The sequence below is a fragment of the Oncorhynchus mykiss genome, chromosome 17, assembly GCF_057628025.1.
Source record: "Oncorhynchus mykiss isolate SJ-2025 chromosome 17, ASM5762802v1, whole genome shotgun sequence".
Classification (NCBI taxonomy): Eukaryota; Metazoa; Chordata; class Actinopteri; order Salmoniformes; family Salmonidae; genus Oncorhynchus; species Oncorhynchus mykiss.
Window position 1 is genome coordinate 9778198 of NC_143038.1, and position 25316 is coordinate 9803513.

General features: G+C 41.2%; 2 protein-coding genes and 1 pseudogene across 3 annotated transcripts; 1 reads left to right on the top strand and 2 right to left on the bottom strand.

The window, feature by feature from the left end:
* Positions 1-1930: 1930 nt before the first annotated feature.
* Positions 1931-7403, top strand: LOC110493624 (keratin, type I cytoskeletal 42-like). Its single transcript, XM_036948364.2, has 7 exons — positions 1931-2333; positions 3656-3784; positions 5488-5570; positions 5800-5956; positions 6301-6462; positions 6609-6734; positions 7042-7403. Exons 1-7 carry the CDS (start codon positions 2025-2027, stop codon positions 7264-7266), a joined length of 1191 nt encoding a protein of 396 aa, XP_036804259.2. The 5' UTR covers positions 1931-2024; the 3' UTR covers positions 7267-7403.
* A 3208-nt stretch (positions 7404-10611) lies between these two features.
* Positions 10612-13198, bottom strand: LOC118936556 (zona pellucida sperm-binding protein 3). The gene is given in 12 exon segments (XM_036949612.2): positions 10612-10745; positions 10839-10880; positions 10999-11106; positions 11228-11319; positions 11391-11479; positions 11559-11664; positions 11833-12013; positions 12173-12264; positions 12541-12644; positions 12721-12805; positions 12807-12903; positions 13063-13198. Coding segments are annotated over 11 exon segments (1041 nt in total). The 5' UTR covers positions 13133-13198; the 3' UTR covers positions 10612-10745; positions 10839-10863.
* A 4910-nt stretch (positions 13199-18108) lies between these two features.
* LOC149975715 (zona pellucida sperm-binding protein 3-like) lies at positions 18109-20698 on the bottom strand (annotated as a pseudogene). The gene is made up of 11 exons (XR_016487733.1): positions 20563-20698; positions 20221-20403; positions 20041-20144; positions 19673-19764; positions 19333-19513; positions 19059-19164; positions 18891-18979; positions 18728-18819; positions 18499-18606; positions 18339-18380; positions 18109-18245 (listed from the first exon to the last, which is right to left on the bottom strand). The product of XR_016487733.1 is annotated as a zona pellucida sperm-binding protein 3-like (transcript).
* Positions 20699-25316: the final 4618 nt, after the last annotated feature.

Below are 25316 nucleotides of genomic sequence, written 5' to 3' on the forward strand. Positions count from 1 at the left end.
TAGATGGGAGGCCGGGTTGTCCAGCATGGATCTCTGGTCCTCTGAAGACTGTCTAGTGGTGAACTGGGGTGTGGTAGAATGGATACTCTGTCCGTCCTTTCCAAACCCACGTTTACAGCAACTGCTGCTAACTCAACGGCTAGGAGGTATCCCTTCTGGAGTGAATAAAAGTTCAAAGTTCATACCAAGTTGCCATACTTTTAAGCTCATGCTATATTCTGGCTGGTATAGTCGAAATTCTTCCTTTCGGTAGGTCGTCACCTTCACATTGAAATTCGATGCCAATTTTGTTAGGTTCTTGCTGACGTTGGCTTAGTTCTGTAGGTGGTCATCAATGATGATGTTCTTTTCTACACAGAAGATCATGAAAAATTATTGACTAATGATCTTCTAAACTTTCCAATACCTTTCTGATGTGTTCAGTCACTTCGAACCATACTTCCTTCAGATTGAAATACTGTCAAAAGTATTGTCAGATTTATTTGTAATAGACTGTCATAGCCTCAATTAAAAAAGTAAACATTGACCACTGATTACATCACCTTTTTTTTTACATGGTGGGGTCGCAAAACTTTTTAATATCAAAATGAGGTCATGGGCCAAACAAGTTTGGGAAGCCCTGCTTTATGAGAAGGTTGTATGCAAAATAGCCACAGTACAACCACACTCTCACCAAGCTCTAAGAAACGTGGTTCTCAGAACGCTATGTGCTAGATGGGATGTGGTTGTCTCACCTAAGCTAGTTTGAAATTAATGCACTTTCTGTAAATTGCTCTGGATTAGACCATCTGTTATGACTAAAATGTAAAATGTAAACATTCTACATACAGATACTGACTATAGTGAATAATATTTTTGTAAAACATTTTTAAATATTGATGTCACAAATTTATAACTTGTACATTTCTTTCTATTTAAAAAAAAAAGCGTTACATTTGACTGTGAAAACTAACAGTAGTAACAAACACATCTGTCATTGAACAACCTCATTAGATAGTGAAAAAACACACCAATCTCGTTCACAATGTCTTTAAACAATAAAAGCTAATTTACCAACATTTCTGAAAATGGATATAGACCGTTTTGGAATGAAACTTACTCAGGCTGTTATGTGGCTGTTTTACATTTGTAACCTTGAACAAAACACACTATCCAAACCAACATCTGAAAGCAAGTACTGAGTAGGCAAAATGGAATGTGAGGAATTATGAGGTTTATTCATATTTCAAACAAGGATGTAGTTACTGAGCAGGACATCTTTGAAGTCAGAAAGAAAGCATGAGAAAATCATCAAAGTGGTATACTCAAAATAGTAAGAATACCTGCTACACATCTTTGACAATGATTGAACACACTATCCAAACCAACTAATCTGAGAGCAAGTATACTGAGTAGACAAAGTAACACAATTGAATTTGTTGAATTTATGAACAGTTCATAATGGTTATCTATATTTGAAAAAGATGACTGTTACTGACCATCTTTTCAAATGGATAGAATTACAGAAAACCATCAAATATAAGTGAAGGAGTGACTTGGTGCAACATTTTAGTTTGGTAAAATAATAACATAAAAATTACAATATTTAGCCTACAAAGATATATTAAAATATTGCCAATTTCAGTAAACAAACCAAAACGTAATTGAAAATGGATATCTGAAACCATGTCAGCTTTACAAAACACATCCCGTAATGTTCTCAAGCTGTCTGACTTGCCAGTCGATACCTGTCAAACCCACTGTCCTTCATAAACCGCAACCTTTACTGAACCATTAATTTCCCTAGAAGTCCTTAGTGACTTGATGTCTCTTGTTACATAGTTGTTGCAAGCCCTATACCCACCCACTGAACAAAACAATTAGACATACCTTAATTCCAAGGAATAATGGTGACGCAGTCAATCATTCTTAATCCAACTGTATAAAAAGCTCGAGGACACGAAGGGGGTTATTTTACCTGACGCCTCCAACTCGGAAGAACGCACTTTAACCTCCCAGGACGCATCGCCAAACCATCTCTCGCTATGTCCATTGCAGCCAGTCGCAGTAGTAGCCTTAGATACCGCTCACTTAGCGGTGTCGGTTCGATTGGCTTCAGTTTGTCCGGTGGGATGCAGTTTTCTAGCGGTTTGGGAGGCGGTAGGTCCCGTATGAGTGTGTCCTCTGTTGGGAGCAGTCGCGCGCCGAGTGTATATGGAGGTGCCGGGGGATACGGCACCCGTATCTCTCAATCCACTTTCTCTATGGACGGGCCAGGCCAGATCACTATCGGTGCCAACGAGAAGCATACCATGCAGAATCTGAACGATCGTTTGGCCACCTACCTGGAAAAGGTAAGGCAGAGTGATGGAGTGTGTCTGGAGATTAGGTGCGCTCCGCGATATTACGCACAACCCAGATTATGTGCGTGGAGATCGAAAGTCAAGGCACGAACGACAAGGCAGAGTGATCAATCTTTTCAGAACAAAACATATTCGATGATATAGAAAACTGCTATTAGAAAGTGATCTTTAATCTTTGATATATGGCTTTTTTTTTTAAATAACCCCTATCATCAATACTCTCCACAATGTTCAATTAAATGTGATTATACAGTAGGCTACAGTAAATTGACTCCATAAAAAAAAGTATTTAAAACAACTTTTACTTAACTTGAAACTTTAAAAAACGATTTATTCCATCATTAATGTTTCTAATTGTAAAATTGCTATTGAGAAGAAGCAGTTACCCATCGTTTGCCTGTAAAGCTCCAAGGAAAGTCTCATTATTAAAAAGACACACCTGTATTACTATCATAAACGCACGTTCCTAAATACATAATGAGGACCAGTGGTGGAAAAAATACCACATTGTCATAAGGATACCTTAATAGAAAATTACTCAAGTAAAAGTGAAAGTCATGCAGTGAAATACTACTTCAGTAAAAGTCCAAAAGTCTTTGGTTTTAGTATCAAAACATGTAATTGCTAAAATATACTTCAGTATCAAAAGTAAAAGTGTAAATCATTTCACATTCCTTATATTAAACAACCCAGAATGCACAATTATTTATTTACATTTTTTGTGCAGAAAGCCAGGGGCACTCATACATCATTTACAAACAAAGCATGTTGGTTTAGTGAGTTCGCCAGATCATAGGTACTTGGGATGACCAGGGATGTTCTCTTGATAAGAGTGTGAATTGGACCAACTTCCTTTCCTGCTAAGCATTCAAAGTGTAATGAGTACTTTTGGGTGTCAGGGAAAATCAATGGAGTAAAAATACACTATATCCTTTAGGAATGTAGTAGAGTAAAAGTAACAGTTGTCAAAAACATGACTCGTAAAGTAAAGTAAAGTAAAGATACCCAAAAAACCTACTTAAGTAGTACTTTAAAGTATTTTTACTTAAGTGTTTTACACCACTGATGAGGACAATAACATAGCAGGATTTGAACATTTATTTAAAATTCCATTATGTTGGGGACTATCTAATGGGAGTGCGCATATTCACATAACGTGATGCGATGCGTCCAAATGGCACCCTATTTCCTATGTAGTGCACAACAGGGCCCATAGGGCTCTGGTCAAATGTAGTGTTCTATATAGGGAATAGGGTGCCATTTCGGATAGACACATGAACTGAACTGATTCCCTCCACTCCCTGTTTACACAGGTGCGCTCTCTAGAGGCAGCCAATAGCAAGTTGGAGTTGCAGATCAAAGAGTTCTACGAGATGAGATCACCGACTCACAAGAAGGACGTCAGTGGGTTCTATGGCACCATCACAGACATCCGCAACAAGGTGCTTCTGGGTAATGTAGTCTAATGTAGCAACCCACTGGGCTCACACTGGTTGAATCAACATTTCAATGTAATTATATTGAATCAACATCGAATAGACGTTGAATTGACGTCTGTGCCCAGTGGGAAGAGAGGTGGGGATAGGATTGAGAGGATGCCAACAAGTTTGTGAAAGAGTCACTAGAATGAATTACAGTGCATTTGGAAAGTATTCCGACCCCTTGACTATTTCCACATTTTGTTAAGTTACAGCATTGTTCCCCTCATCAATATACACACAATACCCCATAACAAAGCAAAAACAGGTTTTTAGAAACTTTAGCAAATGTATAATTTTTGGGGGGGAAATTTCACATTTACATAAGTATTCAGACCCTTTACTAAGTACTTTGTTGAAGCACCTTTGGCATCGATTACAGCCTTGAGTCTTCTTGGGTATGACGCTACAGCTTGGCATACCTGTATTTAGGGAGTTTCTCACATTCTTCGCTGCAGATCCTCTCAAGCTCTGTCAGATTTGATGGGGAGCGTTTCTGCACAGCTATTTTCAGGTCTCTCCAGAGATGTTCCATCGGGTTCAAGTCTAGGATCTGGCTGTGTCACTCAAGGACATTCAGAGACTTGTCCCAAAGCCACTCCTACATTGTCTTGGCTGTGTGCTTAGGGTTGTTGTCCAGTTGGAAGGGTAAACCTTTGCCCAGTCTGAGGTCCTGAGTGCTCTGGAGAGAGTTTTCGTCAAGGATCTCTCTGTACTTTGCTCCATTCATCTTTGCCTCAGTCCTGGCTAGTCTCCCAGTCCCTGCCGTTGAAAAACATACCACAGCTGCCACCACCATGCTTCACCGTAGGGATGGTGCCAGGTTTTCTCCAGACGTGACGCTTGGCATTCAGGCCAAAGAGTTCAATCTTGGTTTCATCAGACCAGAGAATCTTGTTTCTCATGGTCTGAGAGTCTTTAGGTGCCTTTTGGAAAACTCCAAGCTGGCTGTCATGTGGCTTTTACTAAGCAGTGGCTTCCGTCTGGCCACTCTTCCATAAAGGCCTGATTGGTGGAGTGCTGCAGAGATGGCTGTCCTTCTGGAAGGTTCTCCCATCTCCACAGAGGAACTCTGAAGCTCTGTCAGAGTGACCATCACCTCCCTGACCAAGGCCCTTCTCCCCAGATTTCTCAGTTTGGCCGGGCGGCCAGCTCTAGGAAGAATCTTGGTGGTTTCAAACTTCTTCCATTTAGGAATGATGGAAGCCACTGTGTTCTTGAGGACATTCAATTCTGCAGAAATGTTTTGGTACCGTTCCCCAGATTTTTGCCTCGACACAATCCTGTCTCAGCACTCTACGAACAATTCCTTCAACCTCATGGCTTGGTTTTCGCTTTGTCATTATAGGGTATTCTGTGTAGATTGCTGAGGATTTTGTTTTTTAAACCCATTTTAGAATTAGGCTGTAACATAACAAAATGTGGAAAAAGTCAAGTGGTCTCAATACTATCCGAAGGCATTGTAGATAAGTGATAGATTAGGGGTGTAATTCCCATTGCCTCTCAATGTTTATCTTGTTGATTGTCGAAAAACTGGGTTCTGTTGTAAATTAATGAACAGTAGACATGAACCAGATCTGTTGATCTAAACACATGATATCCTATACATAGTTGACTCTGTTATTACATCCCATTGACTGTGACTGTGACTGTCCTCATGTTCCTAGATCCAAGCCAGGTCTGTGGAGAACTCTCAGATGATCCTGCAGGTGGATAATGCCAGACTTGCAGCTGATGACTTCAAGATTAAGTAGGTGCACTTCCTGTTTGTACTGTACACAGCCTCTGTGAGTGTACTGATTCTGTTTGTAACTCTTGGCCTATAGGTTTGAGATTGAGTAGATTGAATCCTCCCAGATCTACAGAAATGCTCATGGGGGTAGGCAGGGCTATGGATCAGTTTATGGTTGGGCAAGTTGTATCTTGGTTTGTTGTGAGAAGGAACTAATCAATCCCTCTTCTTTCCTCAACCCCTGTAGGTTAGAGACGGAGGCTAACATGCGTATGAAGATAGAAGGGGATGTGGCTCGTCTGAGAGGAGTCCTGGACAGCTTTACACTCACCAGAGCAGAACTGGAGATACAGATTGAGGGTCTGAAGGAGGAGCTGGTCTACCTCAGGAAGAACCACGAGGAGGTCATTTCTCCTCACACACTCAAATCTTAACGCTTGTGCTGTTGGCTGAAGTGCCAATGTGCCAGGACAGCCACATGTGGTTTTTCAATTGGACACAATGGCTTCCCCTGTAGTTTTTGCACAATCAATTTATTTATCAATTCTCAGTGAGTTTGAAACCTTTCCATGTTTGGCCACAAGGGGGCAAAACCCACACACAACAAATCTAGAGCAACTTCACTGTTATTAGTCCCCAAATATAGAGTAACTGATTGTTTTCAGGTGCTTTTGCCCTTCCATCTGTATAAGGAATCTACAAATCCCAGGTATTATAGCACAATTTGTCCCCCTTTTCCTGTTGTTAGGAGATGCATTTGATGCGGACGCAGCATTGTGGTGCTGTGAATGTGGAGATGGACTGTGCTTCCTCTGTGGACATGAGCAAGGTGCTGGAGGAGATGAGGACCCAGTATGAGGGCATGATAACGAAGAACCAGAGAGATGCTGCCAAGTGGTTTGAAAGCAAGGTGAGACAACCTCTGAAAATAGGACAGGGGGACTCCAAAGATGTGGGCCTGGGTCCCTAAATGTGTTTTGTGAGAGGCACAATTGACATGTATTTTGTGAAGTGGTACTACACTTTTGACTAATACGGTGTGTGTGTGTGTGTCAGGTGGAGGTGCTTCAGAACCAGATCACCACCAGCACCACAGAGGTGAAGACCTCTCAGTCTCAGGTGACCGACCTGAAGAGGACCTTCCAGAGCCTGGAGATTGAACTGCATGGCCTGCTCACTCAGGTATGATGTCAAACCATCTGAGTGAATCAACATCCCTAAACATATAGCATTTCTCTTTACCCTACCTCTGTTCCTAAAATATGGAATTCCTTTAGGTTTTAAAAGAACAGTACATTCCAAAATCAAAGTTTGTTAGATGTTTTCAGACCTCCACAGTGGTCTAATGTCAAGGTGTTCTAACACCTTTATGCACAGCAATCTAACTATCTCTACCATTCTTCATCTCCCTCTTTATACATTTCTACTACCCTCTCCTTCTTTCCTTCTCCATTTTCTTCATCCCTTACAAACATACACACATTCCTAGAAGGGGTACCTGGAGCAGAGCGTTGTTGATATAAACGGCCGCCACGGCTCCCAGCTGAGCCAGCTGCAGGTTTGTATCAACAGCATGGAGGAGGAGCTGCAGCAGCTCAACGTCAGCATCCAGCAGCAGGCCTCTGAGTACCAGATCCTCCTGGACATCAAGATGAGGCTGGAGATGGAGATCGCTGAGTACAGGAGGCTGCTGGATGGAGAGGGACTCAGGTGAGAGGGGATAATGGAGGGGCTGGAAAGAAGGAGGGACAAGGGATGGGGGGATGACAGCTGTTTATTGGCACCTCATTGCAAACAGTGGTGGAAAACGTACTCAACTGTCACACTTGATAAAAAGTAAAGATACCTTAATAGAACATGACTCAAATAAAAGTAAGAGTCATCCAGTAAAATTCTAATTGAGTAACAGTCTAAAAGTATTTGGTTTAAAATATATTTAAGAATCAAAAATAAAAGTAGAAATCACTTTAAATTCCTTATATTAAGCAAACCAGATGGCACCATTTCTTGTTTTTTTTTATTTACGGAAAGCCGGGGGACACTTAAACACTCAGACATAACTAACAAACCAAGCATGTCGGTTTAGTGAGTCCGCCAGATCAGAGGCAGTAAGGATGACCAGGAATGTTTGGTTGATAAGTTTGTGAATTGTACTAAGTATGCAAAATGTAACAAGCACTTTTGGGTGTCGAGGAAAGGTACAATATTTTCTTAAGCAATGTAGTGAAGTAAAAGTAGTCAAATATGTAAATAACAAAGTACAGATACCCCCAAAAACAACTTAAGTTACACCACTGATTGCAAACTAGTAGAACAAGATGTGCATTAGTGAGTTTAGCTGACCGCAAGTGTTCTTCGCCTGTGTCTACCAGTAGGCATGTGGAGACCAGACAGGAGGTCAGGAAGGTGATCGTGGTCGAGAAGGTCCAGGAAGTACAACATATCCAGGAAGTGGCGGAAGGTGAGCAAGCAGAGAATAATTTATCAAATGAATGAATCAATGAAAGAATCATGTGTTGTTCCCCATAATACACACAATGAATGAATGAATGAATTCCTGTTTGGTGGCTCGTTCCACAGAGTATAATCCACAGATGCAGAAGAGGGTGAGGGTGATCGTGGAGGAGATGGTGGATGGGAAGGTGGTGTCCACCTCAGTAGATGAGAAGGTCCAGGATATGAACTAACTGAGAAGGCCAGATAGTTCCGGAATCTGGTGAAGCGTTAACGGACCACCCATACCCCTGGATCAAGCCCTATATATATATATATATATATATATATATATAAATAATGTCGTGGTCGCATACTGTAATATTTCCCTTTTGACAGGAATGCATCAGCTGAATGATAACTAATGTAATTTACTCATGTTACCTTATAACTCTTAAATGGCTATATCATGTGGACAATTGAATATTATTTCTAAGGTGTTTTTCCTGTGGTTCCATTTGTTGCCAACATTTGTTGCCACCAGGTGACATCTCTCATTTAAACATCTTTGGCCAGTGCATACGTGAAAAGGATTTCATTTTAATAAAGTGTAAACAGATGATTACAGTTACATAAGTGGCAACAGGGAAACTATGACAACATTGCCATTACTGTTGAAAGTTTCCCTTTTTCTCTCTATTTTTACCCCACATAGTTTTTTTTTGCATCGATAACGACAAAAAGCAAAGTCTCAAATTTTAAGCAACATTTGGTAAAAAATCATTTATACACGTTTTTCCATTGTATACTCCCAGGGCCACAAGCCATGTATGTTCTCTGTACTCTATGACAGGTTTAAAGTTCATGTTCTGTAGACCTATGACACTGACGCTACATGATACATTTGGCTGTTATTAAAATATAAATCGCAATGCATTTCAGCACACTGATATCATAAATGAGGGACTATTGCTGTCCTCTTAAAAGCTGGGAAAAAAACACCTTTGCAGAGTGGATGAAGCCAACACATACTGTACCCTACATTATATGAGCATAACACTCATAGGAGTTTCACCTACTCAATCGTTCTCAGAGCGGGAAAGGCAACCAATGAAAAAGAAGAGGAGGCGGGAATACCAAACGGAGAGCAGGTAGACATGTCACTTGATAGGCAAAATAAACACGTTTGGGAAAAAAGTGAGGGAGGAATAGGAAGTACAAAATTCTGCAGGAGCGAGCAGCATATAAGCAAAGTTGAATATAGTTCTTCATTTTGTGCATTAATGTCCTGTTTCCAGTTAGTCTAATTAACTGAATAAATACTAAATGTGATGCAAGCTAAAATTAGTTAGGTAAAATGTGTTTTCTACGTTGTTAGCAAGCCAACAGTTTAGCCTTAGTTACCAAGCTGCTAGCTAGCTCAGTTTCAGCCTTAGTGCCTTCAGACCTTTGACTTATTCCACATTTTGTGTTGCAGCCTGAATAAAATGTTCAAATATATATTTTTTAAATCACCCATCTACACATACCCCATAATGACAAAGTAAAAACATGTTTATAGAAATGTTTGCAAATGTATTGAAAATGAAATACAGAAATATCTATTACATACCCTGAGTCAATACTTTGTACAAGCACCTTTGGCAGAGATTACAGCAGTGAGTCTTTCTGGGTAAGTCTATAAGAGCTTTCCACACCTCGATTGTGCAATATTTGCCCATTATTCTTTACAGAATTCTTCAAGCTCTGTCAAATTGGTTATTGATCAACAGCAGTGTATATTTGGCCTTGTGTTTTAGGTTATTGTCCTGCTGAATGGTGAGTGTGTCTCCAAGTGTCTGTTGGAAAGCAGACAACCAGGTTTTCCTTCAGGATTTTGCCTGTGCTTAGCTCTATTCCATTTATTTTGATCCTAAAATATTCATCAGTCCTTGCCGATGACACACACATGATGCAGCCACCACCATGCTTGGAAAATATGAAGAGTGGTACTCAGTCATGTGGTGTTTGATTTGCCTCAAACATACTGTAATGCTTTGTATTCAGGACAGTTCACTTCTTTGACCCATTTCTGTAGTTTTACTTTAGTACCTTATTGCAAACAGGATGCATGTTTTGGAATATTACATTCTGTACAGACTTCCTTCTCTTCACTGTAATTTTGGTTAGTATTGTGGAGTAACAATGTACAATGCTGTTGATCCAGCCTCAGTTCTCTCCTATCACAGCCATTAAGCATGGCCATCAGCCACCTACAATCTCTAAAAACTTGGTTTGTCAATTTGATCTTGGGGTGGGCTACTGCTGAAAAAGTATAGCCGACAATAAGCAGGTTCACTGACGAGCTTTCAAATAGCGTTACCATTGCATGAACACCTGCTGTGACTATCATTAGCAAACTAATTATGCCAAGAGAAGAAAGTGTTACAGTTCAAGAGTAATCAGGACACTGGGAAGTCCAGAACACAAAGTCGCAAAACACTGAGCAATCTCATTGAGATCTTCCTACAACCAGATGGTCACCTCTTGGCTATTTTGTGTAGATACCGGCTCCGCACTACTGGATTTAGGGTACATCTCATCAGGATCATAACATTTTGACAACCATTAGAAACAAACACCATTGTAAAGTACTCATTTTATTGAAACGTGCTCAAGTCAAAGGACTTCATATCCATACTGGGGATAGTGGAATGTGATGCACCCTTCTTCAGGCCACCTACAAATAGATGGCTGTAGAGACAGAAAAGACAGCCATCCCTGTAACAGGTTGAAGAATTGTTAGTAACATGCATCTCATTGCTGTTGGCATCCATTGCTGTTGGATGTTACAGTAAAATAACCAGCACACACCTGACAAGCAAAGTGTTCCAGACCATTACGCCAACCAGTCAACTGAATACAGAACACAATGACAGATGAGTAGGTTACAGGTTCAAGTTCATTTGGCATCAAAGCTGATACAATTAAAAGCCAAGTGTAAACTATAGTCTTCAATGCCAAAATCACCAACCTTGTTCTACAGTAGGATATTTTACAAATTCACTGGGGATCCGGGTTTCAGAGTTTTCCACTATTGTGAGCGGTCCAAGAACAGAGTTTTGAACCAGGCCCTGGGGTTCTGAGAAAAAATAGATATAAATTACTTCAAGCTGCAGTCCCATCAGAACTCAAGAGTGATCAGCTCAAATGAATATGGAACTACAGTTTAGTCAGGCTTGAAATGAAGTGCCTCAAAATACCTGAATCCACGCCCCTCTTCAACCGAGGCTTGCAACTCGAGTCACAGCACTTGCAGAGGTCACTTTGAGACGGGTCGTCCAGCAGCTCCCATCTATGAATAAAAAAAGTTGGCTGGTGCATTGGCACTAACGTCATTATGGTCGTTATGTGACCAATACTTACCCTCCAGTCTCTTTAATATAGTGGCAGGCCTTCTTTTCGATATCAAAAACCTCAGGGTCCCATGCAACAAGCTTACAATGAATATACACCTGGGGTGAAATAAGAGAACAGTCAAGAGCTACAGTATGAAAACAACCCAGTCATACCGAGAACTTGTGGTCCACTCACTTCCTCGCCTAAGGCAAACTTGAAGGACTGCAGGTAAAGCAGAATAGCAGACGAGTGGTACCTAGGCAGGAACCTGGAGTTCCCAGTCTTCCCATCTGCAAGGCAACTGAAAATGCATTGTGCAATGAGCAGACAAACAGAACTTCCATCCAGCAAATAAGCTAACTTTAAAATGTATTCAATGCTTTTCAACATTTGAGTAGGCCGTTTAGCGCTAGGCAGTCAAAAACCAAAATGTGCACCCTACATGGCCATAGCCAGGTCTGGTACATACCCCTTGTTGGTGATGATGGGGTACACCAGGCTCGCAGACTGCAGTTCTGGTGTTGTGGCCGCCACACACTCCTCCAAGAGCAGCAGCAAGGGCTGATGGTCCTTCTGATCCACTGCTACCCAGATGGGGATGAAAGAGCCCAGGGGAAACAGGCTGCTCTTAGCCAGACCAGTAAGGTCTTCTACATGCAACAGAGAGGGGAAGGGGCTCAATGCTCATACGTACTGTACAGCCACAGGTTTCAACTAGCTTTGGGCAGTGTCCTCTGCTAAGAATTTCTTTACCAGGTAAGTTGACTGAACATATTCTTACAATAATTGTTGTTGTATGAGTCACTCACCATTGAGTAGTGCCATGTGGAAAACCAATCCTCCATGACCCTCAGCACTACCATAGGCAGGGATAAGGAATGGGGGAATCCATCCCTCAGGTCTACATACAAGGGGGAATGTTTAGTTTAATAATGAAGGTGGCAAAGGCTTAGGAAGATTTGATTCCAACACCATAGCTAGAGTACACTACACCCAATAGAGCCCTAAAACTCAACTCAGTTCCACTGCATTTAAAAAAAATAATTCCCCTCTAATTAGGGACTGATTTAGACCTGGGACACCAGGTGTGTGCAATTAATGATAAAGTAGAACCGAAAGACAGCAGGCGCCAGACCTCTTAGGGTAAGAGTTGAGTAGCCCTGGCATAGATGGTTACCTTATGTAAACACACTTAATATGGTGACTAATAGCAGCAGGTTTGGGCTTTTGGTTAGGTCTGTAAGTCAGGCTGGTTGAATAGATGTGTTTTTTGCCAGTCACCTGGGGAATAGAAGGAGAAGCATTAGTCGTCGCAGGATCCAAAATGGCATACATTGGGTCAAGAGTTAGACATTACCCGTTTCTTGATGGCACAGCCATTGAGGTTGTAGTGGAATGTCGCCATCCCTTCTCCCGTGGGAAAAACAGAAAATGTGGACGGAACAGTGTCCAAGGAAAAGACGGGCAGCATGTTCAACCAACTCTGGACTGACCTTCCATGTCACTTTAATGGAGTGTTTCTCACAATCCACATTAAAATCTAAAAATATAAATTTGATAATGTCATCATTCACATCTCAAGAGCCAACACCACAACTTGGCTAGTCTGTTAGGCGGTCAGCATGAGATAAGTAGCCTATTCAAGTTAACATGGTATCAGCGCTACATAATCATATTATGCGTTCATTATTAGACGTACCTTCATTGGCAGCGCTTGCTGCTGCTACGACGACAGCCAAAACAATTGCACATTGCCACAGGAGAGACATGACTGAATGATCTAGGAGTGCCTACAAACTAGAAATATTTATGGACCAATTGATCCTAATCATCTTAATTCTGAACACCCGTGAGAGGTCAAGGAGCGATAATTATAGACCTAAAAACTTACCAACATCATCACTTTTGGTATTTCCGGGTCTGAAAACATCCTTGAATTTTTATGGGTTTTAAAAGTAAAAACTGTAATAGTCACATCTTTTCCCCATAAAGTAGTCTGTAAAGCGTCTCACAAAACACGATGGACGGACAGAATAGTGACTTACACAGGAAATAAAGTTGAATCAAAAAGATTGAACAATCTGGTTTGCTCAATTTGACAGTACCACACTAAGTGTGGATTAGGTATTTTTTTACATCGTTTTAAAGCGTATTTTATGCGACAGTCAAAATGCTGATCAAGGATAAGGTAAGACCAGCCATTTAATTGGTGGCCAAACCCGCTAGTTTACATACTGAATGATCATCTCATCACCGATCTAGCTGTCTGCCGTAGCTAAATATATGAATAGATCTGAAAAGCGCTATATAGTGGGCATCGCAGCAGGCCATTGGCATACCCGTATAGAATGCAGAGTTCGCTAACGTTAACTATACTGAACCAAAATGTAAACGCCGCAAGCAACAATGAAAGATTTTTCTGAGTTACATTTCATATAAGGATATCAGTCAATTGAATTAAATTCATTAGGCCCCAATCTATGGATTTCACAGGACTGGGCAGGGGCGCAGGCATGGGTGGGACTGGGAGAGCAGGGGTGCAGCAATGGATGGGACTGGGAGGCAAGTGCGCAGCCACAGGGGAGCCAGGCCAAGCCAATCAGAATGAGTTCTTCCCCACAAAAGGGCTTTATTACAGACAGAAATACTCCTCAGTTTCATCAGCTGTCAGGGTTGCTGGTTTCAGAGGATCCCTCAGGTGAAGAAGCCAGATGTGGACGTCCTGGGCTGGAGTGGTTACACGTGGTTGTGGGGCCGGTTGGACGTACTGCCAAATTCTCTAAAACGACATTGGAGGCGGCTTATGTAGATAAATTAACAGTCAATTCTCTGGCAAAAGCGTTGGTGGACTTTCCCACAGTCAGCATGGCAATTGCATTTTGTATGCTATTTTGTATGCTATTGTATGTGTGAACGATGGCTAGCTCCTCGAATGATCCCAGTCCCTCCTATTGTGCATCTGTTGTAGAAAGAGGCAACGATTCTCAGAACAGATGTTCTCTACAAATGTTTTATTTCCTTTTGGATGCAGGTATGTGGTTTTATCTATGTAAAATATGTTATGTATAATAAGGAGAGACTGTATTAATTTTTGTATTCAAAATCATTTTGATGCACTGAGAGAAAGAGGCGACGATTCTCAGAACATATGTGCTCTACAAATGTTTTATTTCCTTTTGGATGTAGATGCAACATGCAGAGAGTGAGTTCTGCTTAATTAAAACTACCTGATCTCCAAAGTCCACGTCTATAGTCTCAATCAACCACACACAACGCAGAGTTACAGCGTTACAGTATAGCACCGGTTACATTGGTGCCTTCTAGTCCCGGATTCATCGTTGATCGACGTCAGCTCAATCACCGCGGCGCTGCTGCTCTAGAGACTAATTATATCATTGAGGTACTCTTGCCGCCTTGTGGCAAAAATCGGAACTACAGTCTTTTTTCCTGTTGATTTTTTTTCTGACAACGATGTATTGAGAGCGCTGTTTATAGTTAACCAACATAGAAGTGTGTTCATCAACAGCCATTTTAACGTAACATTAGTGGTTTAGTGGCATGGCATCTTATAATGGTGATGAACCCAAATTCACTGCTGGGAGGGGGAGGTTTTTCTCATACTCTGATCAAACCCCTGTAAAGTGTGTAGGTGCAGGAGGTTCCCCTATGTTTTGCTCCACAAAAAAATGGGATGAAAGCCCTTCATCTGGTGTTAATCCAAATGCCCCTGTAGATGGTCTAGCTGAGCTGGTCACTCAGCTAGCCCAGGAAATAGGGAGCTCCATTAGGGAAGAACTACAGAGTGGCAGGTCCAGTACTTATGAGCCACCAGTAAGTACAGAAAAGATAAGTGATCATCATTCAGAGTCGGTAGGATATGTAGATCTCAGTAAAATTAAGTTCATCATGCAATCAGACATAAAGGAACCTCCTACATATAGAGGAGATGTTACAGACAAATGCTCCATTCATGAATGGGAGGAGTTGACGAGAATATACTTGAGGAGGAAGGGATGTCCGGTTGAGGAACAATCAGATGAGATAATTAGTCGATTATCTGGCAAAGCAAGAGACATGGTAAAGATACATTTACACAATGAGACAACAGTTGATCCTACAGAGAAGCCAGAGATTGTATTTGACATTCTGAAACAGAATTTCAGCGAATTGGCCTATTCATGCATGCCCTTGGCTGATTTTTACAATACTAAACCTGTACCCGGAGAGGCTGTTATGGAGTATTGGGTTCGATTGAACAAGGCCATAGATGTCGCTGACGAGGGCCTTAAGAGACAAGGTAAGAAGATTGACTCCGATGTCGTTAGGATGTTTGTAACATACTGCCCTGACCCCAAACTGGCAGCAGTATTCCAATACAAGTCTGCTGAGAAATGGACTACGAGTGAAGTACGGGAGAGAATCTATGAACATGAACGCCGCAGGAAAGCCACCATGTGTCAATCTACCGCTGTATCCTCAAAGCAAGTAACAGTACATCCCCAGATAACTCCATGTGAAGGCGGGGTCAACTGATAACTGATGTAATTTACTCATGTTACCTTATAACTCTTATATGGCTCTATCATGTGGACAATTGAATATTATTTCTAAGGTGTTTTTCCTGTGGTTCCATTTGTTGCCAACATTTGTTGCCACCAGGTGACATCTCTCATTTAAACATCTTTGGCCAGTGCATACGTGAAAATTATTTCATTTGAATAAAGTGTAAACAGATGATTACAGTTACATAAGTGGCAACAGGGAAACTATGACAACATTGCCATTACTGTTGAAAGTTTCCCTTTTTCTCTCTATTTTTACCCCACATAGTTTTTTTTTGCATCGATAACGACAAAAAGCAAAGTCTCAAATTTTAAGCAACATTTGGTAAAAAATCATTTATACACGTTTTTCCATTGTATACTCCCAGGGCCACAAGCCATGTATGTTCTCTGTACTCTATGACAGGTTTAAAGTTCATGTTCTGTAGACCTATGACACTGACGCTACATGATACATTTGGCTGTTATTAAAATATAAATCTCAATGCATTTCAGCACACTGATATCATAAATGAGGGTCTATTGCTGTCCTCTTAAAAGCTGGGAAAAAAACACCTTTGCAGAGTGGATGAAGCCAACACATACTGTACCCTACATTATATGAGCATAACACTCATAGGAGTTTCACCTACTCAATCGTTCTCAGAGCGGGAAAGGCAACCAATGAAAAAGAAGAGGAGGCGGGAATACCAAACGGAGCAGGCAGGTAGACATGTCACTTGATAGGCAAAATAAACACGTTTGGGAAAAAAGTGAGGGAGGAATAGGAAGTACAAAATTCTGCAGGAGCGAGCAGCATAAAAGCAAAGTTGAATATAGTTTTTCATTTTGTGCATTAATGTCCTGTTTCCAGTTAGTCTAATTAACTGAATAAATACTAAATGTGATGCAAGCTAAAATTAGTTAGGTAAAATGTGTTTTCTACGTTGTTAGCAAGCCAACAGTTTAGCCTTAGTTACCAAGCTGCTAGCTAGCTCAACAGTTTCAGCCTTACAGTGCCTTCAGACCTTTGACTTATTCCACATTTTGTGTTGCAGCCTGAATAAAATGTTTAAATATATATTTTTTATATCACCCATCTACACATACCCCATAATGACAAAGTAAAAACATGTTTATAGAAATGTTTGCAAATGTATTGAAAATGAAATAAAGAAATATCTATTACATACCCTGAGTCAATACTTTGTACAAGCACCTTTGGCAGAGATTACAGCAGTGAGTCTTTCTGGGTAAGTCTAAGAGCTTTCCACACCTCAATTGTGCAATATTTGCCCATTATTCTTTACAGAATTCTTCAAGCTCTGTCAAATTGGTTATCGATCAACAGCAGTGTATATTTGGCCTTGTGTTTTAGGTTATTGTCCTGCTGAATGGTGCGTTTGTCTCCAAGTGTCTGTTGGAAAGCAGACTGAACCAGGTTTTCCTTCAGGATTTTGCCTGTGCTTAGCTCTATTCCATTTATTTTGATCCTAAAATATTCAGTCCTTGCCGATGACACACACCCATAACATGATGCAGCCACCACCATGCTTGGAAAATATGAAGAGTGGTACTCAGTCATGTGGTGTTTGATTTGCCTCAAATATACTGTAATGCTTTGTATTCAGGACATAGTTCACTTTGACCCATTTCTGTACAGTTTTACTTTAGTACCTTATTGCAAACAGGATGCATGTTTCGGAATATTACATTCTGTACAGACTTCCTTCTCTTCACTATAATTTTGGTTAGTATTGTGGAGTAACAATGTACAATGCTGTTGATCCAGCCTCAGTTCTCTCCTATCACAGCCATTAAGCATGGCCATCAGCCACCTACAATCTCTAAACTTGGCTTGTCAATTTGATCTTGGGGTGGGCTACTGCTGAAAAAGTATAGCCGACAATAAGCAGGTTCACTGACAAGCTTTCAAATAGCGTTACCATTGCATGAACACCTGCTGTGACTATCATTAGCAAACTAATTATGCCAAGAGAAGGTGTTAGAGTTCAAGAGTAATCAGGACACTGGGAAGTCCAGAACACAAAGTCGCAAAACACTGAGCAATCTCATTGAGATCTTCCTACAACCAGATGGTCACCTCTTGGCTATTTTGTGTAGATACCGGCTCCGCACTACTGGATTTAGTGTACATCTCATCAGGATCATAACATTTTGACAACCATTAGAAACAAACACCATTGTAAAGTACTCATTTTATTGAAACGTGCTCAAGTCAAAGGACTTCATATCCATACTGGGGATAGTGGAACGTGATGCACCCTTCTTCAGGCCACCTACAATTAGATGGCTGTAGAGACAGAAAAGACAGCCATCCCTGTAACAGGTTGAAGAATTGTTAGTAACATGCATCTCATTGCTGTTGGCATCCATTGCTGTTGGATGTTACAGTAAAATAACCAGCACACACCTGACAAGCAAAGTGTTCCAGACCATTACGCCAACCAGTCAACTGAATACAGAACACAATGACAGATGAGTAGGTTACAGGTTCAAGTTCATTTGGCATCAAAGCTGATACAATTAAAAGCCAAGTGTAAACTATAGTCTTCAATGCCAAAATCACCAACCTTGTTCTACAGTAGGATATTTTACAAATTCACTGGGGATCCGGGTTTCAGAGTTTTCCACTATTGTGAGCGGTCCAAGAACAGAGTTTTGAACCAGGCCCTGGGGTTCTGAGAAAAAATAGATATAAATTACTTCAAGCTGCAGTCCCATCAGAACTCAAGAGTGATCAGCTCAAATGAATATGGAACTACAGTTTAGTCAGGCTTGAAATGAAGTGCCTCAAAATACCTGAATCCACGCCCCTCTTCAACCGAGGCTTGCAACTCGAGTCACAGCACTTGCAGAGGTCACTTTGAGACGGGTCGTCCAGCAGCTCCCATCTATGAATAAAAAAAGTTGGCTGGTGCATTGGCACTAACGTCATTATGGTCGTTATGTGACCAATACTTACCCTCCAGTCTCTTTAATATAGTGGCAGGCCTTCTTTTCGATATCAAAAACCTCAGGGTCCCATGCAACAAGCTTACAATGAATATACACCTGGGGTGAAATAAGAGAACAGTCAAGAGCTACAGTATGAAAACAACCCAGTCATACCGAGAACTTGTGGTCCACTCACTTCCTCGCCTAAGGCAAACTTGAAGGACTGCAGGTAAAGCAGAATAGCAGACGAGTGGTACCTAGGCAGGAACCTGGAGTTCCCAGTCTTCCCATCTGCAAGGCAACTGAAAATGCATTGTGCAATGAGCAGACAAACAGAACTTCCATCCAGCAAATAAGCTAACTTTAAAATGTATTCAATGCTTTTCAACATTTGAGTAGGCCGTTTAGCGCTAGGCAGTCAAAAACCAAAATGTGCACCCTACATGGCCATAGCCAGGTCTGGTACATACCCCTTGTTGGTGATGATGGGGTACACCAGGCTCGCAGACTGCAGTTCTGGTGTTGTGGCCGCCACACACTCCTCCAAGAGCAGCAGCAAGGGCTGATGGTCCTTCTGATCCACTGCTACCCAGATGGGGATGAAAGAGCCCAGGGGAAACAGGCTGCTCTTAGCCAGACCAGTAAGGTCTTCTACATGCAACAGAGAGGGGAAGGGGCTCAATGCTCATACGTACTGTACAGCCACAGGTTTCAACTAGCTTTGGGCAGTGTCCTCTGCTAAGAATTTCTTTACCAGGTAAGTTGACTGAACATATTCTTACAATAATTGTTGTTGTATGAGTCACTCACCATTGAGTAGTGCCATGTGGAAAACCAATCCTCCATGACCCTCAGCACTACCATAGGCAGGGATAAGGAATGGGGGAATCCATCCCTCAGGTCTACATACAAGGGGGAATGTTTAGTTTAATAATGAAGGTGGCAAAGGCTTAGGAAGATTTGATTCCAACACCATAGCTAGAGTACACTACACCCAATAGAGCCCTAAAACTCAACTCAGTTCCACTGCATTTAAAAAAAATAATTCCCCTCTAATTAGGGACTGATTTAGACCTGGGACACCAGGTGTGTGCAATTAATGATAAAGTAGAACCGAAAGACAGCAGGCGCCAGACCTCTTAGGGTAAGAGTTGAGTAGCCCTGGCATAGATGGTTACCTTATGTAAACACACTTAATATGGTGACTAATAGCAGCAGGTTTGGGCTTTTGGTTAGGTCTGTAAGTCAGGCTGGTTGAATAGATGTGTTTTTTGCCAGTCACCTGGGGAATAGAAGGAGAAGCATTAGTCGTCGCAGGATCCAAAATGGCATACATTGGGTCAAGAGTTAGACATTACCCGTTTCTTGATGGCACAGCCATTGAGGTTGTAGTGGAATGTCGCCATCCCTTCTCCCGTGGGAAAAACAGAAAATGTGGACGGAACAGTGTCCAAGGAAAAGACGGGCAGCATGTTCAACCAACTCTGGACTGACCTTCCATGTCACTTTAATGGAGTGTTTCTCACAATCCACATTAAAATCTAAAAATATAAATTTGATAATGTCATCATTCACATCTCAAGAGCCAACACCACAACTTGGCTAGTCTGTTAGGCGGTCAGCATGAGATAAGTAGCCTATTCAAGTTAACATGGTATCAGCGCTACATAATCATATTATGCGTTCATTATTAGACGTACCTTCATTGGCAGCGCTTGCTGCTGCTACGACGACAGCCAAAACAATTGCACATTGCCACAGGAGAGACATGACTGAATGATCTAGGAGTGCCTACAAACTAGAAATATTTATGGACCAATTGATCCTAATCATCTTAATTCTGAACACCCGTGAGAGGTCAAGGAGCGATAATTATAGACCTAAAAACTTACCAACATCATCACTTTTGGTATTTCCGGGTCTGAAAACATCCTTGAATTTTTATGGGTTTTAAAAGTAAAAACTGTAATAGTCACATCTTTTCCCCATAAAGTAGTCTGTAAAGCGTCTCACAAAACACGATGGACGGACAGAATAGTGACTTACACAGGAAATAAAGTTGAATCAAAAAGATTGAACAATCTGGTTTGCTCAATTTGACAGTACCACACTAAGTGTGGATTAGGTATTTTTTTACATCGTTTTAAAGCGTATTTTATGCGACAGTCAAAATGCTGATCAAGGATAAGGTAAGACCAGCCATTTAATTGGTGGCCAAACCCGCTAGTTTACATACTGAATGATCATCTCATCACCGATCTAGCTGTCTGCCGTAGCTAAATATATGAATAGATCTGAAAAGCGCTATATAGTGGGCATCGCAGCAGGCCATTGGCATACCCGTATAGAATGCAGAGTTCGCTAACGTTAACTATACTGAACCAAAATGTAAACGCCGCAAGCAACAATGAAAGATTTTTCTGAGTTACATTTCATATAAGGATATCAGTCAATTGAATTAAATTCATTAGGCCCCAATCTATGGATTTCACAGGACTGGGCAGGGGCGCAGGCATGGGTGGGACTGGGAGAGCAGGGGTGCAGCAATGGATGGGACTGGGAGGCAAGTGCGCAGCCACAGGGGAGCCAGGCCAAGCCAATCAGAATGAGTTCTTCCCCACAAAAGGGCTTTATTACAGACAGAAATACTCCTCAGTTTCATCAGCTGTCAGGGTTGCTGGTTTCAGAGGATCCCTCAGGTGAAGAAGCCAGATGTGGACGTCCTGGGCTGGAGTGGTTACACGTGGTTGTGGGGCCGGTTGGACGTACTGCCAAATTCTCTAAAACGACATTGGAGGCGGCTTATGTAGATAAATTAACAGTCAATTCTCTGGCAAAAGCGTTGGTGGACTTTCCCACAGTCAGCATGGCAATTGCATTTTGTATGCTATTTTGTATGCTATTGTATGTGTGAACGATGGCTAGCTCCTCGAATGATCCCAGTCCCTCCTATTGTGCATCTGTTGTAGAAAGAGGCAACGATTCTCAGAACAGATGTTCTCTACAAATGTTTTATTTCCTTTTGGATGCAGGTATGTGGTTTTATCTATGTAAAATATGTTATGTATAATAAGGAGAGACTGTATTAATTTTTGTATTCAAAATCATTTTGATGCACTGAGAGAAAGAGGCGACGATTCTCAGAACATATGTGCTCTACAAATGTTTTATTTCCTTTTGGATGTAGATGCAACATGCAGAGAGTGAGTTCTGCTTAATTAAAACTACCTGATCTCCAAAGTCCACGTCTATAGTCTCAATCAACCACACACAACGCAGAGTTACAGCGTTACAGTATAGCACCGGTTACATTGGTGCCTTCTAGTCCCGGATTCATCGTTGATCGACGTCAGCTCAATCACCGCGGCGCTGCTGCTCTAGAGACTAATTATATCATTGAGGTACTCTTGCCGCCTTGTGGCAAAAATCGGAACTACAGTCTTTTTTCCTGTTGATTTTTTTTCTGACAACGATGTATTGAGAGCGCTGTTTATAGTTAACCAACATAGAAGTGTGTTCATCAACAGCCATTTTAACGTAACATTAGTGGTTTAGTGGCATGGCATCTTATAATGGTGATGAACCCAAATTCACTGCTGGGAGGGGGAGGTTTTTCTCATACTCTGATCAAACCCCTGTAAAGTGTGTAGGTGCAGGAGGTTCCCCTATGTTTTGCTCCACAAAAAAATGGGATGAAAGCCCTTCATCTGGTGTTAATCCAAATGCCCCTGTAGATGGTCTAGCTGAGCTGGTCACTCAGCTAGCCCAGGAAATAGGGAGCTCCATTAGGGAAGAACTACAGAGTGGCAGGTCCAGTACTTATGAGCCACCAGTAAGTACAGAAAAGATAAGTGATCATCATTCAGAGTCGGTAGGATATGTAGATCTCAGTAAAATTAAGTTCATCATGCAATCAGACATAAAGGAACCTCCTACATATAGAGGAGATGTTACAGACAAATGCTCCATTCATGAATGGGAGGAGTTGACGAGAATATACTTGAGGAGGAAGGGATGTCCGGTTGAGGAACAATCAGATGAGATAATTAGTCGATTATCTGGCAAAGCAAGAGACATGGTAAAGATACATTTACACAATGAGACAACAGTTGATCCTACAGAGAAGCCAGAGATTGTATTTGACATTCTGAAACAGAATTTCAGCGAATTGGCCTATTCATGCATGCCCTTGGCTGATTTTTACAATACTAAACCTGTACCCGGAGAGGCTGTTATGGAGTATTGGGTTCGATTGAACAAGGCCATAGATGTCGCTGACGAGGGCCTTAAGAGACAAGGTAAGAAGATTGACTCCGATGTCGTTAGGATGTTTGTAACATACTGCCCTGACCCCAAACTGGCAGCAGTATTCCAATACAAGTCTGCTGAGAAATGGACTACGAGTGAAGTACGGGAGAGAATCTATGAACATGAACGCCGCAGGAAAGCCACCATGTGTCAATCTACCGCTGTATCCTCAAAGCAAGTAACAGTACATCCCCAGATAACTCCATGTGAAGGCGGGGTCAACTGATAACTGATGTAATTTACTCATGTTACCTTATAACTCTTATATGGCTCTATCATGTGGACAATTGAATATTATTTCTAAGGTGTTTTTCCTGTGGTTCCATTTGTTGCCAACATTTGTTGCCACCAGGTGACATCTCTCATTTAAACATCTTTGGCCAGTGCATACGTGAAAATTATTTCATTTGAATAAAGTGTAAACAGATGATTACAGTTACATAAGTGGCAACAGGGAAACTATGACAACATTGCCATTACTGTTGAAAGTTTCCCTTTTTCTCTCTATTTTTACCCCACATAGTTTTTTTTTGCATCGATAACGACAAAAAGCAAAGTCTCAAATTTTAAGCAACATTTGGTAAAAAATCATTTATACACGTTTTTCCATTGTATACTCCCAGGGCCACAAGCCATGTATGTTCTCTGTACTCTATGACAGGTTTAAAGTTCATGTTCTGTAGACCTATGACACTGACGCTACATGATACATTTGGCTGTTATTAAAATATAAATCTCAATGCATTTCAGCACACTGATATCATAAATGAGGGTCTATTGCTGTCCTCTTAAAAGCTGGGAAAAAAACACCTTTGCAGAGTGGATGAAGCCAACACATACTGTACCCTACATTATATGAGCATAACACTCATAGGAGTTTCACCTACTCAATCGTTCTCAGAGCGGGAAAGGCAACCAATGAAAAAGAAGAGGAGGCGGGAATACCAAACGGAGCAGGCAGGTAGACATGTCACTTGATAGGCAAAATAAACACGTTTGGGAAAAAAGTGAGGGAGGAATAGGAAGTACAAAATTCTGCAGGAGCGAGCAGCATAAAAGCAAAGTTGAATATAGTTTTTCATTTTGTGCATTAATGTCCTGTTTCCAGTTAGTCTAATTAACTGAATAAATACTAAATGTGATGCAAGCTAAAATTAGTTAGGTAAAATGTGTTTTCTACGTTGTTAGCAAGCCAACAGTTTAGCCTTAGTTACCAAGCTGCTAGCTAGCTCAACAGTTTCAGCCTTACAGTGCCTTCAGACCTTTGACTTATTCCACATTTTGTGTTGCAGCCTGAATAAAATGTTTAAATATATATTTTTTATATCACCCATCTACACATACCCCATAATGACAAAGTAAAAACATGTTTATAGAAATGTTTGCAAATGTATTGAAAATGAAATAAAGAAATATCTATTACATACCCTGAGTCAATACTTTGTACAAGCACCTTTGGCAGAGATTACAGCAGTGAGTCTTTCTGGGTAAGTCTAAGAGCTTTCCACACCTCAATTGTGCAATATTTGCCCATTATTCTTTACAGAATTCTTCAAGCTCTGTCAAATTGGTTATCGATCAACAGCAGTGTATATTTGGCCTTGTGTTTTAGGTTATTGTCCTGCTGAATGGTGCGTTTGTCTCCAAGTGTCTGTTGGAAAGCAGACTGAACCAGGTTTTCCTTCAGGATTTTGCCTGTGCTTAGCTCTATTCCATTTATTTTGATCCTAAAATATTCAGTCCTTGCCGATGACACACACCCATAACATGATGCAGCCACCACCATGCTTGGAAAATATGAAGAGTGGTACTCAGTCATGTGGTGTTTGATTTGCCTCAAATATACTGTAATGCTTTGTATTCAGGACATAGTTCACTTTGACCCATTTCTGTACAGTTTTACTTTAGTACCTTATTGCAAACAGGATGCATGTTTCGGAATATTACATTCTGTACAGACTTCCTTCTCTTCACTATAATTTTGGTTAGTATTGTGGAGTAACAATGTACAATGCTGTTGATCCAGCCTCAGTTCTCTCCTATCACAGCCATTAAGCATGGCCATCAGCCACCTACAATCTCTAAACTTGGCTTGTCAATTTGATCTTGGGGTGGGCTACTGCTGAAAAAGTATAGCCGACAATAA